Below are 17,094 nucleotides of genomic sequence, written 5' to 3'. Positions count from 1 at the left end.
GCTGCATGGAATAGAAATATTTTGGGGTTTAGCGTGTGCGTTACGACCATTGTTTTGGCGGCTTGCAGGTCATTGGCTCGCTGGTTTACATCCATGAAGGAATTTAGTCCCTGTGGCTTTCAGCAAGTAATCATGTTGGCTAATTTGCTCTGCAGTATGCTTGCGCACGGGGTGAAGTATGAAAATTATGCTGGTATTGGGCAATGCTGGGTTATTTCAGTCGTCCCGTCCAGCTGCTCCAGCATACCTACACGGCTACACCTCCATGCCCCATGCCGATGGCCCGATGCCCCATTCCTGGACTCCGGAGCCCCATGGTATTCATATTCAAGATACAATAACTGCTTTTGCAGAACTGGTCTCTGTAGGAAAATGCAATGTGCTGTGGCATGTCTGCATGGACTGCGCCTTGTTTAAATGTCAATCAGGCAAGGGGGTTAGGGCTCAGTCTCACTGTGCTTACTTTGGCCCTTTAGCCTAGGAATTGGGATGGCCCAAGATCTAATGTGCCTCATTTGCCATTTGTAACCATGAAGATACATGCTCACACTTCCTGCTAACATGTACCAGAATAACCAGATGTTGGCAGACATTGAGTTCCTCAGGGCTCAGAGACTTAGCATAGCCTTTGAAACTTAGGGATCTCAGCTCCTAAGGCTTAGCTGCTTAGGAGCTGAGATATCTGCAGCAAAGTGCCCTCTTGTATTTCTAACCTGTCACAATTTCTGTTGCAGTCTGGCAGAGGCAGACTAGCATGGTGGATTTACTATGATGCCAAAGGAGCTATTTTTTATTTATTTATGTCTTGTTCAGTCTAATTTTTTCTCAGGTGCAGTCTCCTGAATTGAGCTACTCATAGCTATTAGGCCTGCTGCAGTCCTGTGGAAATTTGCACATTGGCACCAGAAGCAGTACTCTATATTAGTAAATTACCAAGTTTGGTACTCTGCTCTTTCTCTCTGACAGGGAACAGGCTGAAACTTGGAAGGTGCATTGTACACCAACACCACAAGTCATACAACCAATTGTAAAAAAAATCAGAAAGCTTTCGTTTTCGCCGGTGTAGGGCTCAAACTGTGGTTGCTCTGTGCTCACCATGACCATTAAATGAGTAGTAATTGCAGAAGCACTCAAAGGTATGCACTTCGCCTAATGCATAACTCATTGGACTTGAGAGGAAGATTCTAAAAAAAGTCTGTTTTGCCATCATGCACTACGCATGCAATGCTATCAATCTTACTGATTATTATTTGCATTACATGTGTGATGTGTATTAAATAATTATATATATATAGGTATGAATGGAGTATGAGAATTTTTTATGTCGATCAATGTTTGTCCAGAAAATTGTCAAAGACAAGATTGAAAATTTCCTGCTTAATAATTGAATCTCTCTGCTTCAAAATCCAGTCTGTGCCTGGAATATCTGGGTTTTAGCAGAAGTTTCAACAGGGAAAAAGATCTGTTTGTGCTCCATCATCAGACTCAGAGTGCATCTCCTCCTAACCACAGCCTGGCCCCTAAAGATGCCCCTGACCCTGACCATTTCCCCATCCTTATCCAGCTACTCCTGCATCACCTTCCTCACCCCTCAGACAGCTCATACATTTGTTAATTTTAACAATGTTGACTAGTTAATGTCAAATGTCAATGACGCCAGAAAACTATCAAACTTGATTAAAAATCTATATTATTACACTTCTTACTATGTAAGCCAGAATATACAGTATATACTAACATACATATGCACTTTGCCTAATGAAATTTCTTTATGCATACAAAAACAAATATTTTTCTGGTAAATTATGCCCACCATGAAATTAAGTGAAATGAAAGAACAATCAAACCATTGAAAATGACATGTACCATACTGCATCACTATTGTCATGTGAATAATGTCTCTCTCTTTGCCCTTCTCATTGTTTGCTTAGATTTTTGGGTTTAATAAATAGTTCATGTGAAGTTTATTAACTAAGAACAAAGGTGTTTAAGTAATATTTTTCTCAGAATGGCTAATAATAAACGAAGCATATTTGATGAGAGCGACGAAGAAGAAGAAATTTCATCTGTCAGTTTAAATTCTTCAGCAAAAAGCAAGGATTTGCATTCCAAACTCCAGACAAACAATGACTTGTCACCTGATAAGAAACTGATGAAAACTGTAAATCCTACATCTGGAGAACATTGTTCAAAGATTAATGACGTCCACATTGAGAATGAATCGTCAAGCCAACAGACATCACCTGAAGCTGCCATTGCTTTGACAGCTGCACAGCGCGCCCGTATTGAACAGAACCGGCAGAAGGCACTGCTCATCAAAAGGGAGAAAATGAACAAGAAATTGCCTCCCAAGAAGAAGTAAGTTTGTTACTAATTATTTGAAGAAGTTTTTACAGAGCTTCTGCTTTTTAATAAACACAATTACATCTAAAAGTGTAGGGTTTAAACTAGGTATATCATTTAGTTTGCCAAATAAATTTATCATTTTCAAGTGAAAGAGCAGACAGAAACACATAAAAAATACAAAACTTATTAGGACATAATATGTACCTATACCTATATAATATATTAATATATAGTTAATGTTCATATTATGGGTGCTTCATATTTTGAGGCAAAAATAAGTTTCAGCTCTCAAAGACTAAGGAAATTTATTTAGAACATGATGTTTTCAAAATGTCATGGGTCATTTATAAAGAAATATAGATAATTGTGGTCGAATGTGTTGAATTTGCACTGTGTTATGCTTCTTACAGGAGTGAGATGTTGGAATCTGAAGGAAAGAAGATACTGCGTATCAATGATACTAAGCTTGTGGATACAGGAGGAGGCTTCTTTATGGAAGAAGAAGATGAATTTAGCAACATCTCCGAGGCAGAAGTTATTGCTGCAGTGAGTCCCTCGTAATCTTATTTTTATTCATCAAAGCTTGTGTGTTTGAAGACTGGCGTTGCCAACGTATAGGGTCTGCCCGTGCGTGTATCTACGATGCTTATCTTGTCCTGATATTACCCGGGTCTGGAAATGTAATCTCAGTGGGGAAATAAGAGAACATTGCAAAACTGGGAGGGTATTATTGGATCAGAAATCGATTTTCTTAGATAGATACACTTAAATCTATTTTAAAAGACGCAAATAGTTTACTCATATTTTGCAACGGGAGCTAAAAGTGAGTTCTATGTTCGTTGTAAAATGTTAGTTTAAACGGGTCTGCCTTTTAAGAGCATAAATCTGTTGAATTATTGTTACCGGGATTCTGGACAAGAGGTTCTAAAATTGCCGGGATTATCGATTCCGGGCAAAGCCGGCTAACCTGCACCTCACTTATATAATCCACATCACTGGATGACGAGCTTCGCATCATCCGAGACATGCTTTTGCCTTAGCTGAGTCAATTGTACCTTGGAATTAGCCGATATGTTTCTACTGATACTTAATTAACTGAGGATCAACTAATACGTGACGAACATCAGCTGATACACGTCTGAGCATCAGTTGTTACGTGGCTGAGCGTGATGCTGATACGTTAATATGTTGTGTGGTGCGCGCATGCATCCAAGCTGCGGTCGAGTAACCAAGGCACGGATCGTTCGTTGAATGTTGTGTGGTGCGCGCGTGTGGTAAAACCATGTTTAGTAGCCATGGCATGAATGGTTAGTGATATTTGTCAAGTGGTGCGCGCGTGTGGTAAATCGTGATATTTGTTAAGTGGTGCGCGCGTGTGGTAAAACCATGTTTACTAGCCATGGTATGAATGTTACGTGATATTTATTAAGTGGTGCGCCCTGTAGTCTCTGAAGGCGTGACTGCGTTGCAGTTGCGTAAGGCTGAGGAGCCTGCACCGCTGGTGGAAGAGGACAGGCCGCGCTGCATTGAGTGCAACAGAACATTCGACTCGTCTTATTTGCTCAAATGTTTTGATCATCACGTATGTGACGACTGCAGGTCAGTGCTTTTGTGTTTAATATTGCTATTAACTTACTCTCTTGTAGGTATACAAAATTTCATAGTCTGACTGCTGCTCTTTTTCGAGAAATAAGTACCTATTGCTATCTATACATTATTTGGCAAATTTTGTGGGTGAAAACTGTAAGTATGTGTATGTTTGGCAATTTCTTTGGCAAACCTTTGTTTTTGGTAATTCTTTGATAAAAGCACCTCCGGCTAATGTGTCTCTCCTCATTCAACTAACGTGATACAACATCGAGATACATATCATTCGATTCGTAAATATCGAATCTAGCGATTTGTCTTAGCTTTTTTCCAAATTCTTATTTATGTAAGCGGGGGAATTTTTTTTCTGTTTTTCGATTTTTACCCCCCCTCCTCCCCCTCCGTTTGCAAAAATAATCCAAACTATAACGATTATATAACGAAATTACAAAAAAGCTAAGACCATTCTTTAGATCATTTTTGTTTGCGAATCGAATGGTATATATATATCTCGATGCTGTAGCTTGAAAATCATAGAAGGAGATAGATTTCTAAGATGGCGCATTTTGGAAATTTTAGTTGTTTAGGGGAGACAAATAAGTAAATTTTTTTTAAAAAGGAGTATATGCCAAAAAATTGTTTGATATTGTAGCCCAAACTTTCCCCATTGCCAATTAGTTGCACTTGCGGTACTAGCACGCGTCTTTAGACTTATTCATGTCGACTTTAACGTGAATAATACGCAATATATGTGACTTGTGATATATATATATAAAATGTTCATTTTATATAAGTTCAAAACTGCATTACGCAAAAATTATTGCATGTACATCCGTAATATTTTTTTTTTAACTCGCATCGTTTGTAGCTTTCAAACGAGTGCTAACACTTTGCAATTAACGCAAATAATGATCTATTAATAGTTAAATACCATTTTCAAGTGAAAATTTGTAAAAATTGTTATAAAAATGGTCATTTTATAAAAGTTCATAACTGCCTTACTCAAAAATTATTGCATGTACATCCATGGTATTAGTTTTGCTGAACGCATCATGTTTGTAGCTTTCAGACGATTGCAAACACTTTGCAATTAACATGAATAATGATCTACAAATACAGATTTAATTTAAAGAAATCTTTGAACATATTGTTGAAGAACGTTCATTTTATACATTTTCAAAATTGCTTTACGCAAAAATTAGAGCACGCACATACATGCGGTGTACTGCGTCAGTCGCGCCTTTTCAGCAACTACAAAATGAGTCAAGAAAACGGAATTCTTAAATCCTTGATTTTTGACCGAGACAGTCCCCTAAAGAAAAGAGGACCGAGAACAGCACCGTGGCACTCCAACCGTAATTGATCTAATTGATTTGAACTCGTTCGATGAAACGTATTATTCTCTATTTGTTAGATATGACTGAATTGATGAATGAAAAGGTCCCTGATGCCATAGCGGTAGAGTTTACGTAAGAGTATTTGACGATTCACGCAACGGAAAGATTGGTGTAAATCGAGAAAAAGAGCAACACAATCGTTTTTAGTATGGAATGCCATAAGTAGATCTTGGACTAGATAAAATATTGCCATAGTCGTGTTAGTGCCCTAACGAAAACCGAATTGATTATCGGAATTTAATGAAAAATTGTCAAGAACATTTGTAAGTACTGTGTAGAATTTTTTTGAAAATCTTTTTACGAGAAGGAAAAGTATAGATATGGGGCGATAGTTGCACACATTATTCGAGTTGCCGGATTTTAAAACTCCAGTTACGGGTCAGTAAGAATATACCAGTGCGACAAGAGTTGATTGAATTAGACCAGTGACGCCCACCGGCGTAACGAAGGGTTGATAGGTCTTGAGTTTAGAACCTGTGAAAGAAACGACAAAAAAAGTATTGCCTTCCCTTCCTCCGCAAGAGGTCTGCTTCAATACATCCCATCGCTGCTTGGTGCGATACCAGACTCACAACACTCATATCTCGATTGTCATCATGGCATACCTTACTTTATTAAGATATGATATTATTTATTGTTATATCCCGCTGCCTCAGAGACAACGAATCTAAACACGCATTGGTGACGAAGACAGACGCACGTACGGAGTACCTGCTAACAGACACAGATCTGGAGAAGCGGCAGCCTCCCCTGCGGTACATCGTCAGGAAAAACCCTCACAACGAACGCTGGGGCGACATGAAACTTTACCTCAAGCTCCAGGTCAGTCCGTGAAACGTATTGTGTCATCCGTGTCTGTGAGAACGTATTGTAACGCTTCTAATTTAACTTTTTTAATGCAGTTATGGTACTAAAGTGTTTATTTATTTCCAAGTTTGTAAATGCATTCCCTTACTTGACGAAATTTTCAGTGATGGAATATAATGTATCTGTTCAAAGTTTTTTTACTCCAATGATGTCCCGACTATTGCGGTATCATAATTTGGAAATTTAATAATAAATTTTGCCTTATTTATTATTCAACTGTTCATTATTCTGGATCTTCGAATCTACTTAAAAAATTTGTTTACTCCTATGATGGAAAGTATTCCTTTAAGAGGACGCTTGTTGCTCTTACTGACTCTTGAACTCATGCCCAGCCAGGTGGAGAAGCGCTGTTTGGAAGTCTGGGGATCTGAAGAGGCGCTGGAAGAAGAAATTGCCAAGAAAGCTGCTCAGCGGGAGGTTTCGAAGCAAAAGAAATTTAAGAAGAAAATGCAAGGTGAGGGACTAGAAACTGTGACGTTACCACCGACAATTGTACATATTCACCACGCCAAGAATTTCAGAATATTATTATGATTACAGATATTATAATATTCTTATGATTACAGATATTACGATATTCTTATGATTACAGATATTACGATATTCTTATGATTGCAGATATTACGATATCTTATGATTAAAGATATTATAATATTCTTATGATTACAGATATTACGATATCTTATGATTACAGNGATTACCGATATTATGATATTCTTATGATTGCAGATATTACGATATCTTATGATTAAAGATATTATAATATTCTTATGATTACAGATATTACGATATCTTATGATTAAAGATATTACGATATTCTTATGATTAGAGGTATTATGATATTCTTATGGTTACAGATATTACGATATCTTATGATTAAATATATTATGATATTCTTATGATTGCATATATTACGATATCTTATGATTAAAGATATTACGATATTCTTATGATTACAGATATTAGGATATCTTATGATAAAAGATATTATGGTATTCTTATGATTACAGATATTATGGTATTCTTATGATTGCAGATATTACGATATCTTATGATTAAAGATATTATGATATTCTTATGATTGCAGATATTACGATATCTTATGATTAAAGATATTATGATATTCTAATGATTACAGATATTATGATATTCTTATGATTAAATATATTATGATTGTAGTGAAGTTTATCCCGCTGTACATAATTGCAGAGCTTCGCATGAATGTGCGCAGCAGTTTGTACACGCGTGCCACCAAGAGTCATGAACACGAGTACGGGCCTGAGGAACACCTGGCAGACGACGAGTACAGCAAGACCTGTGTCACCTGCGGCCACTCCTACACTTACGAAAAACTCTGAGAAATCTTGCCGCTCTGAGAGAAAACAGTGAGGTTTTGTCCTAATAGCGATGCACTTGTGCGAATCATCTGACCTAGCCCGGCTTTAAAGGCGTATCAGTGCTACGTCAGCTCTCTGCTTGTTGTGGCTAAGAAAGTATCAGTATTTGGACGGTTTGACCCAAGATTTTTTGAGTGCTGAGGCTTGCAGTGCCTCTTGTCGTTAGTTTGCATGTATTTTTCCACTGTACGAGATTAAATAATTGCAACTTGTGATCTCGTCGTTAAAATCGACATTTTTTGTAAATGCGTCATAGTGACTTTTTTTTAGCTTTTTACTATTGAATTTAGGTTTAAGCAAATCAAATTAGGTGAGAGATGCGTAAAACTGTCCACTGTGATAGAATATTCATAATATCTTATTGTTTTACCAAATCTCAGTTGAATATTTTGATCAAAATAATCATTAAAAATTGTATTTTAATTAGCATGTAAAACAGAATGCCCGAGTGAAGTTTCTGAAACCTTCATTCCCTGAATAAAACTTTGAAATACAACCTCGCGTCGGGTAGTTTCACCACCTTTATTGGCATATTTCGGAGCTTTTAACATCAATAGATTATTTCTTTTTGAATGCACTCAGACGACGAAAAATCGTTGAACGAGTGCAGAGTGTTACCTAATTAAAAATATTGCGCCCATACATCGTGATTTGTGGGTAGCTTGACGCGGAAACTGTTCACCCTTTCATGGGCTTCAAATTCATGAAACGCTGACTTGGAATATAATTAATTTCCCTAATTCAGCTTTTAATGGATAATTCAGACTCAGAGAACTTATTTCGTGGATCGATTTTTACAATATGTATAATATTCAGCCATGATTGTTTTAACCTCGAAAAGCCAATTTTGCTCGTTAGTGTTGAGATCACTTGTGACTTCATATAGACATGTGCCGGACACACTTTGCAGCTCAAATATCAACTCTTCCAGTATCTCACCCAAGATATTCGGAGAACCTTCTAAATATGTTGATAGTACGTGCCAGTGTTCAATTATAAATAAAACATAATTAACGACTCGGGGCCATACTTTCAAAACTCGCTAAGTGAACGTAAGTACTTACGCTCTATTTTCTTGTCTATGATTGGTGGATTTTGCTTGAAAGGCCGTCAGTGAGTGGCTGATGAACTTACGATCTCTCAACTTTTTTTGAAAGTATGTGCCTCGATTTTTAGTGAGTGGTGTCAATCAATGGTGTCAAAGGACGGGTGAAGAATGCAAAAACTAATTTCACTGGTCCAGTTAAAATTTAATAGTCACAGCAATTACGTAACAACTTACCAACAATTTTTTCGCAGGTTATAAATAACAACACAATAAAGCTTCAATTTATGTGTTGATTAAAACTGATTTTAGATCCGTTCCATGTCAGAACAGGAGCGCATACATGAAGATTGAGTAAAATTGTAGACAATTTATCTTTACTCACACATTCAATATCAGGCTAAAAGCCGCACACCTACGTACACACTACAGCTTTCATTTGTGCAAATAAAATCTAGCATGAACCTTCCTCTATAATTTTGTACATAAAAAATATCTTCCGCAAACCAACGTAAACAGAACTCGTGCGTGTGCTCCTCAGCAATCAATTTATTCCTGACCTCACGAACAAATGCAGTTAAAACCTACCAGCAGGGATTTTCATGCCAAATATTTACATGGAATTGAATGAGCTGTCCTCACCAACGCCATTCGAGCGACCAGACATAAAACCTTATAAAGATAACCAATATTCATGCCGTCTCCGTAGAATGGCATTTGGGTAGAACCTACAAAACAGTCACCGTCTAAGCATGTAAACCAAAGCTATTGGAATGTGAATAAATAGCAGCCGTAAGATAGATATTACATGGGTCCAAAAACGCGCCGGCCTCCCGTGATGTACCACGACACGGCGACCACGACAGCAACGAACACGAGCAAGGCCAGCAGCGCACTGATAGTGCGGCACAGCTTCTTCCTGCGCTTGGCGGCACGCGATCTTCTGTGCTGCTCCCGAGCCGCCGCCCCGTCGAGGGTGAAGTCCGCGCACAACGCGCCTCCCACCTGGGCATGATGGCAACATTCATGAACTGTGAAGTACATGTTCAGCTAAGATCTGGATGTCACTTGTGTACACTCCAACGTTCATAAAATATCTTTAACAGAGTAAGCGTTTGAACTTTAGGAATATAAATCGAGCGTCTACAATGAATCTAAGCCTTTTCGATAAAAAAATATATTGAATTAGATTTGATACATTTTCTCTTATAATATCAATTGGTGTTTACTATTAAAAAAAGGTTGCAAACGCAGTTATCGATATTAGCTCGGCGGATGAAACTACAGGCTTATCCTCGATCCAACGGCCAGTAACATTTGATAAAACTCCTGTTCTCATTGATAAGATCTGGTTGGTAAGCAATCCAGTACATATTAACAGTTTCCTGAGATATAAAACCGTTCAGTCTGTTGGCCATGAATATTTTTATTAGATCGCTAGTAATTTTTGAACAATATATTGTTTAGATCTGAGCACATTGGCATTAAACCCCTGAAAATCCTATGAAATTATGCATTGATGTCGGTGAAAATATCATGAGCCGAGGTTTCTAGTAAGAAGGAATCTAGTAAGAAGCTATGAAAGATCATGATCATAAATACATACAAGAACTTACCCTGCAATTTTGAGCACCGCTGTTCGGATGAGGCGATAGCTTACGAGCATAGTTATTCTTGGCGCTCTTCTTGTAATCTTCATAGCGCTTCTCAGCTGCTGGTTTCTGGGTCTCGTTCGAGGCCTGATTTTGTGTAATATTCCCGCTGTCTCTTCTGGTTTGAAGAAACCTAACGATGTTCCAGAATAGCCCCTCATTAAGATGATCATCAACGGTATCGATATTGACAGCTGTGTGGTTAGGTTGCGTTGTCATGCCATTCTCCGCAGGCTGGTCTGAAACATTATAAACTGAGGGGGCGCTTGCAGAACCTCCAGATGAATCGATCGTTGAGGTCTCACGAGATATTTCCAAGGCAGGGACTGGGTGTAATGAAGAGGACATGTTTGCTGGTCCGAGATTCTTGTCAGGCTTGATCTGGGTGATAGCCTCACTAACTCGATCGTTCGGGTGAGGGTCTCTGGGTTTTGAAATGCCTTGGCCGGTTTTCTGAAATAATCAATAGAATGATGGTTAAAAACTCACAAGCTCGAATATATTCAATGACGTTCATGAACGGCTCGCCTAGAAAGCTTGATAAATGACTAGGTACTTCTATTTCAATCCACGAGACGGGTTGAATGTCGTAAAAGGTTGACCTAATAAATCCCAGACCATTAAAATTTAAACGTTGAGGAACCTAATCAACAACTAATTGCTCTGTACATATGCTGTTTGTACTGGTACTTCATTAGCGTAGAACCGTAGATCAACTAACGTAAGCATAAACATTAGGGGCAACCAGTGGACACCAGTGGTTGTGTGAAAGATGAATGCCCTGATAGAAATAAACGTGACTTTGTCCAAGTACATGAACTTCGGCCTTTGTGGGGTCATACTGACAAAGTTTGGCCTGGCATTAGGGCTTTACAAGTGCTAGGTGCAGAAATTTTATCACTAGTTCAGTAATATGCCCCATTTATTTCTTCGAGTTAAACACTTCTTCAAATGGCGGCGGATATGTCCTCCTTGGCTCATTCGCTCGACGTCATATACACGTCATGCTACGTCGTGCGGCGCTTCGACGGTTAGCAGTATTTCCCGCATGTTTACGTTCAATTGATAATTTAAAACCAATATATTGTGCCTATTTTAACCTTCATGACAGATGATATGATGGGAAGAGTTAAGATGATATTGCTCGAGATGGCTCCGGTTAATTGAATTTCAACAATATGAGGTGAAACTGAATTTTGTAACTCTGCCTTGAAATGAACATCACCAATATCAGCACAATCGATGGCTATCGCAAACAATTTCTGTCACTGTCCACTATATTAGTCACAGTTTTAATTGAAACTAATTCTATAGTTCTTAGTGACATTCTAAACAAACTATGTTCATAATGATCAATCCATGAGAAAGTAGAGCACGTCAAGCACCAATTTGACTTCAACTTGAAGAATTTTGTGAATTACGATGAAAATTTAGCACGAAAAGTTATCAATATCGAAAATTCAGGGGTACATTTGAATAAGGAACTTACTTGCAATGAACCACGAGCTCCAAAAGAAGATGTAATCCAAGCCGAGGTACTGGTCTTACTGAGGCTTCCTTCTTTCGTAGTTTCGTGGCTTTCTCGAGTTGAATAAATGTTACCCTGCGGTACAATGTGTCGCGCTAACGAGTTGGCATCGATGACAATTTCCTTCAATTCTGAGTACTCGTTTTCGTTTCGATCAACCAACTGATCCGTTTTTCCCGACTCATCATTTCCGGAGTGATACATGGGCCCAATTATGGAGTCGGTGTTCTTTAAAATACTTGATTTTCCGCTCATAGATTTATGAACCTTTATTTTATTATAAATTTCTGTCCGACTTTGGCCTTGAACGTGATTTGATGCTCTATAAGTAATGTGGTATGGATTCGATCGATCACCGTTGTCATATGTGAATGCTAAATTATCCATGGCAAAATTTTCAATGGATTTTCTGCTACTTGCTTGAGACGAGCTTTGTTTTGATTCGATTAAATGTGTAATATTTTCGAAATTAGGAGTTATCATTGGACGATTTCGGGATGATACTGATTTTGAACTAAGAGACCTATCATCGTTTGATGGGTTTCTTCGTCTTGAAAGGGAAGGAATGAATTCTTCATCGTCAAGAGCATCAACATCAGAAACATATTCGTAATGACTGCTATCTCGTTCTGACGAACCATATTCGTACCATTCATTGATGGAGTGGTTTTGCTCTGCTATTTCTTGGTTTTCGTCTGCTTCACTTTCTATATTGACTAAAAGCTTACGGCCGTTTAGTTTCAAGCCCGATTTCTCCCATAGATTTCTAACAGTGTCCATTCCTTTCTTCTTCACGCGTGTGTTGCTTCCATCCTGAGAGGTCCTATGCGAGTGTGTTCTGGAACGTTTATCTCTCCTAGTTTTGAAAGGAGCATTCATTAAATTATTATTTTGTAGTAATGCATTTCTATTCAAAGTGGCATATAAGCCCCTAGTGTACATGACCTGACTGAGGTCATTATGTTTTTCATTTGAAGGAAGAATCGGAGAAGATAGCGCACCGGAATTTCCAGTATATTCTGGATAGGTCATCATTTTTAAAGTATCTTCTGTAACTAATGAATCTGGTTGCAGAGACATAATGGGATATTCAGTAGAGCCCAAATATCCTCTGTTGGAAAGGCCACTATTAAAGTAACGAGTAAGTCTGTCGTCTCCTGGCGCGAAGTCATCGAGGTTTTTGTTACTCTCCAACTCTTCATTGAAATAAGTTATTTGCTCATTTGTAGATGCAATGTTGAACGTTGTTGTCTGGTTAGATCGTCTTGGAGAAACAGAAATCGCTGTAACGTACCGAGAATCTTGAGTAACAACACTGACAAGGGGGTTGAATCTCAGGACTTGTCCTTTCGGCCTAATGTCCAAAGACGACGATCTTCGGGGCCTTTCGGCATCTGCCAAGCGTCTGGAACTGATGCGGCTAGCTTGCCGTTCAAGAGTTTCTGTTATATGACTGACTCTTGGCCAAATCGGAGATGGTATAGCTGCCTTAGCGTGATGCTCTGAGTTAGTGAGAGTTTCATCTTCTTTTACAATTTCTAAAGATTTAGCTCGACGTACGCCAACTTGAATAGATTCAACATATTTTGGATTCCTGTGGTAATCCAAAGGCAAGTTATTAACCGAGTCACACAATTTTGCATTATTTTTCGTCGCTATATCTTCAAACGAGCGCCTCAGTTGAGAAACCGTCGGAAGTAGTGTCGAGTTCTCTTCCAATTTAATGGAATTTATGAAAAGATTCTCCGCTGACAAAAATTCCGAGCCATTAACTCCCGATTGCTCCAACACTCCAGATTTGACTCCAGTTTTGGTAGATAAAAGATGATTTTCATTATCGATCTTCTTCTTACGTTTACGATGGCCTCTATTATTGGTAATATTATCAATCACGTCATTATTGGACTCATTATCAGACTCTTCACCGGAATGCTCAGAAATGTCAGAGGCTGAATCGTTTTCTTTCGAACCGTAGCCGGACGATCGAACGGAATTGTGATCAGTAGGTGGACTGTCAGGGGTCCGAATTACATCTTTGGCTGCCTTGTTCTCTTCACTTGGGTACCCATCGTTACGTACTCGCTTCATGTCATGAACGTTTGTGGAGGCGCCTATGGAGGAGTTCTGCAACTCATTTCTACTTGCAGGATCGCGCAGCCGAGGAAGATCTGGATGCGCTGGCAGCCCCTCGTCTCGGAAAAGCGGGTTCAGCCTGTAATGCAATTAAGGCTCATGTTATCAAAGCAGTATGGCATTGCAATAAATACATGGCTTTATTCTTAATTAAATTTTACACATTTTAATTCTGTAGTAACATTCGAAGATATTTTTTCTCACATTTACATTATAGCTCAATGAATTCAATAATTCAAGTAAACGGAAAAACCCTCTAGTTTAGTCCCACGATGATGAGACAATTCCTTACAGGATTAGCATCGTTTTGATGATAATAAAATTAAAAAAATCTATAATTATAGTAGCAATAATTACAATAATAAAAAAGAAAATTACAATAATAATCATAATGAAAATGTTCACAATTCCAAAGAAATATCTTCTCTCTCATTTCTGAAAAATCTTAACGATTGATTGAGTCATTCTATACGTGTGGATTTTCTCCATGAGGAACTCTGACGATCGGCGTTCCCATCCCAATCTATCATGACCGCTCACTGCCATTCTGATTCACCTGTCATTTTTAAATCTTTAAATACCAGTTGATTCCATGATTTACTGAAACTCAAGAAAAAGAAGACAAATTCGTGTGAAAAGTTGACGCAGAAAGCACATGTACAGCCGTCTTTCTGTGCGTTTTCGCTCATCGTGATTTTGGCGGTGACCGGATGTTCGTGTGACAGACGTCAGTGTCTGTCCGTTTAGTTAAGAATGAGGAATTTAATTGAATAATATTAATAACGGTATTAAGATTACTGTCAGAAAGATCTGGCCTAATGAATGTGATCCTATCACTGTGATCGTAAGTTATTTTTCAATAGTATACTTAATACTTAAGTTTCACGTACCTAGTTGTCGTGGTTAAAAATAAGTATAATTTTAAAAGGTTTAAACTTTTATAAATATAAAAGTTTTACGATAGAGAGAACATTCTTGAGATGAATTTGCTGGCCTTTTGTTTACTAACCCTCTTGCGCTTAGGCACAGTAGAACGATGAGAGCTGACATTATTAGCATAGTGGAACGTTCATGTTGAATATCTCGGCAATGATTTTTCAACCGAAATGTTTTCTCGGCCACTAATGTCTTGTGTCAATTCCCTAAATGTGTGATCCAGATTATTAAGGCGATTGAAAGAGAGAAAATCAATCCAGAGTAAATCCAGATCTCAGATTAAGCTTGATTAAAGAAGGCAATGATTGTAGATCATTCAAGTGGCCAAATATCTTCCGTGACTACGAGACCATGAATAAAGCACTCAATATATGAAAAGTTCGTCCATTATAAACCCAGCACGGCGCAACTCAAGGGTAATTTTCTGTCAATTATTTACGTAGTCACCGCCCTATCCACACACACTGCATCTTGCCCTCTGTCACCCACTCTCCCTGGCCTGCATCACACACGCTCTCACCCACTCTCCCTGGCCTGCATCACCCCCGCTCTCACCCACTCTCCCTGGCTTGAATCACACCCGCTCTCACCCACTCTCCCTGGCCTGCATCACACCCGCTCTCACCCACCAACACCCCCGCCCCTTCATCTCCCCCTCAACTCTGTCCTCACTCCCCCCCAGCCCCTCCTCTCCGCCTCCCGCAGGCCGCAACTTGAACTTGGGTGAAGTTCACGCTCGTGGTGAGCGAAGCGAGACGCCGTATAGGCTCTACGCTCACTATACCGGCCACGCTCAGCAGACGCCGTATAGGCTCTACGCTCACTATACCGTGCACGCTCAGCAGGCGCCTGTCTCTTATACACATCTAGATGTGTATAAGAGACAGGGCCTATACCTGGCCGCTGCAGCCTACATCAGAACACGGCAGGCCTATACCTGCGGGCCGCTGCAGCCTACATCAGAACATGGCAGTTCTCATTTGCTAATTTAATGAAGGTCTCGAAACAATTACTTGCGCTCACATCAGCTCTTGAGCAACATTAAATGCAGACTTGACCATACGACATTGATTGGATATTCGCAGGAAGTTTAATTTTATTGGGATTTAAAAAGTCTTGAAATGTAGAATTTTTTTACCCAAACCCAGAATTAAGAGTATTGAACGAAGTTTAGTAATTGACAGTCGCTTCACCTGATCGATTTCTATTTGACCTGATCTTGCCTAGGTAGATGGTTTTAAATCGATTGTGGCTTGCCTGGTTCCTTCCTGTTTCAAAATATCATAATAATTACTTACGTCAAAATGATTATCTTGCCGACATAAGTGCTCCGATAATTATTTTAACATATTCTGTATTGCTCAATATTAAAAAGAGCGCTCTGTGTTCACAGATTCCTTTCAATGTGAGACAATTATCGATTGCCTACGTTTTAGATCCAGTGGCTGCGCTTCGTTCAAACTCCACATTAACAAAGTAAAATCAACAGAAATATTACATTGACTGACCTCGAGAAAAATAGTTTGCTCGCCTTGCAGCGCAATTTATCCGGCCATTTGTGATGTAATTCTAGCAACGGAAGTTTAACTTGGAGCCTTTCAGTGACCACCAGGTTACGAGCCGCGCCGCCCACCTCCTCACTCAATGAGACCTCGCGGCGTACTGACAACAGTAACAGTTCGTAGTAACTTCGGGTTGTAAGTTACAGGTTACTTGACTTAATAAAGTTCTGCCATAAATTGAAACTATAATCGAACACATTATGGAGCAAGTCTGATACGTTATGCATGCAAAAATGTAACCTGCTTAATTAATCCATAATTTAAAAATTAATAATATAAATCCACAATAAAATGGAGCATTGATTAATTATAGAACGGTGGAATATAATTTGTACATCAAATTTTGCACATCAGGTACTACTAACGAAATTGAAATTAACTATTCTCGTGCTGAGGCATGCGAACAAAGTAACCACATTGCCCCACCATATAATTTCTGATCGAGAGTGTTTCAATCAGCAATATTTAAAAGTGTTGAGATGGCTGCTGGTCATGTGAATTGCTTCATAGGCTGGCGGTAATCATTATTTGAAATATTGAAGGTAAAATAAAAAATGTCTAATTTATGTCATGAAGACATAATTTCAAAATTGCTTTTTGAAATATTGAAGGTAAAATAAAAAATGTCTAATTTATGTCATGAA

General features: G+C 38.7%; 2 protein-coding genes across 2 annotated transcripts; one reads left to right on the top strand and one right to left on the bottom strand.

The window, feature by feature from the left end:
• The first annotated feature begins 1,920 nt into the window (after positions 1–1,920).
• On the top strand, positions 1,921–8,095 carry LOC108675877 (DNA repair protein complementing XP-A cells homolog). The gene is made up of 6 exons (XM_018163924.2): positions 1,921–2,358; positions 2,757–2,892; positions 3,818–3,945; positions 5,987–6,152; positions 6,534–6,651; positions 7,407–8,095. Exons 1-6 carry the CDS (start codon positions 2,009–2,011, stop codon positions 7,553–7,555), a joined length of 1,047 nt encoding a protein of 348 aa, XP_018019413.1. The 5' UTR covers positions 1,921–2,008; the 3' UTR covers positions 7,556–8,095.
• A 730-nt stretch (positions 8,096–8,825) lies between these two features.
• On the bottom strand, positions 8,826–14,498 carry LOC108675876. Its single transcript, XM_018163923.2, has 4 exons — positions 14,425–14,498; positions 11,781–14,031; positions 10,256–10,744; positions 8,826–9,644 (listed from the first exon to the last, which is right to left on the bottom strand). Exons 1-4 carry the CDS (start codon positions 14,496–14,498, stop codon positions 9,444–9,446), a joined length of 3,015 nt encoding a protein of 1,004 aa, XP_018019412.1. The 3' UTR covers positions 8,826–9,443.
• Between the last annotated feature and the right edge of the window lie 2,596 nt (positions 14,499–17,094).

Source organism: Hyalella azteca, unplaced genomic scaffold, assembly GCF_000764305.2.
Source record: "Hyalella azteca isolate HAZT.00-mixed unplaced genomic scaffold, Hazt_2.0.2 contig15370, whole genome shotgun sequence".
In the NCBI taxonomy this organism is placed as follows: domain Eukaryota; kingdom Metazoa; phylum Arthropoda; class Malacostraca; order Amphipoda; family Hyalellidae; genus Hyalella; species Hyalella azteca.
Note: the sequence above shows the minus strand (reverse complement) of the source record. Positions and strands in the feature narration are given on the sequence as shown.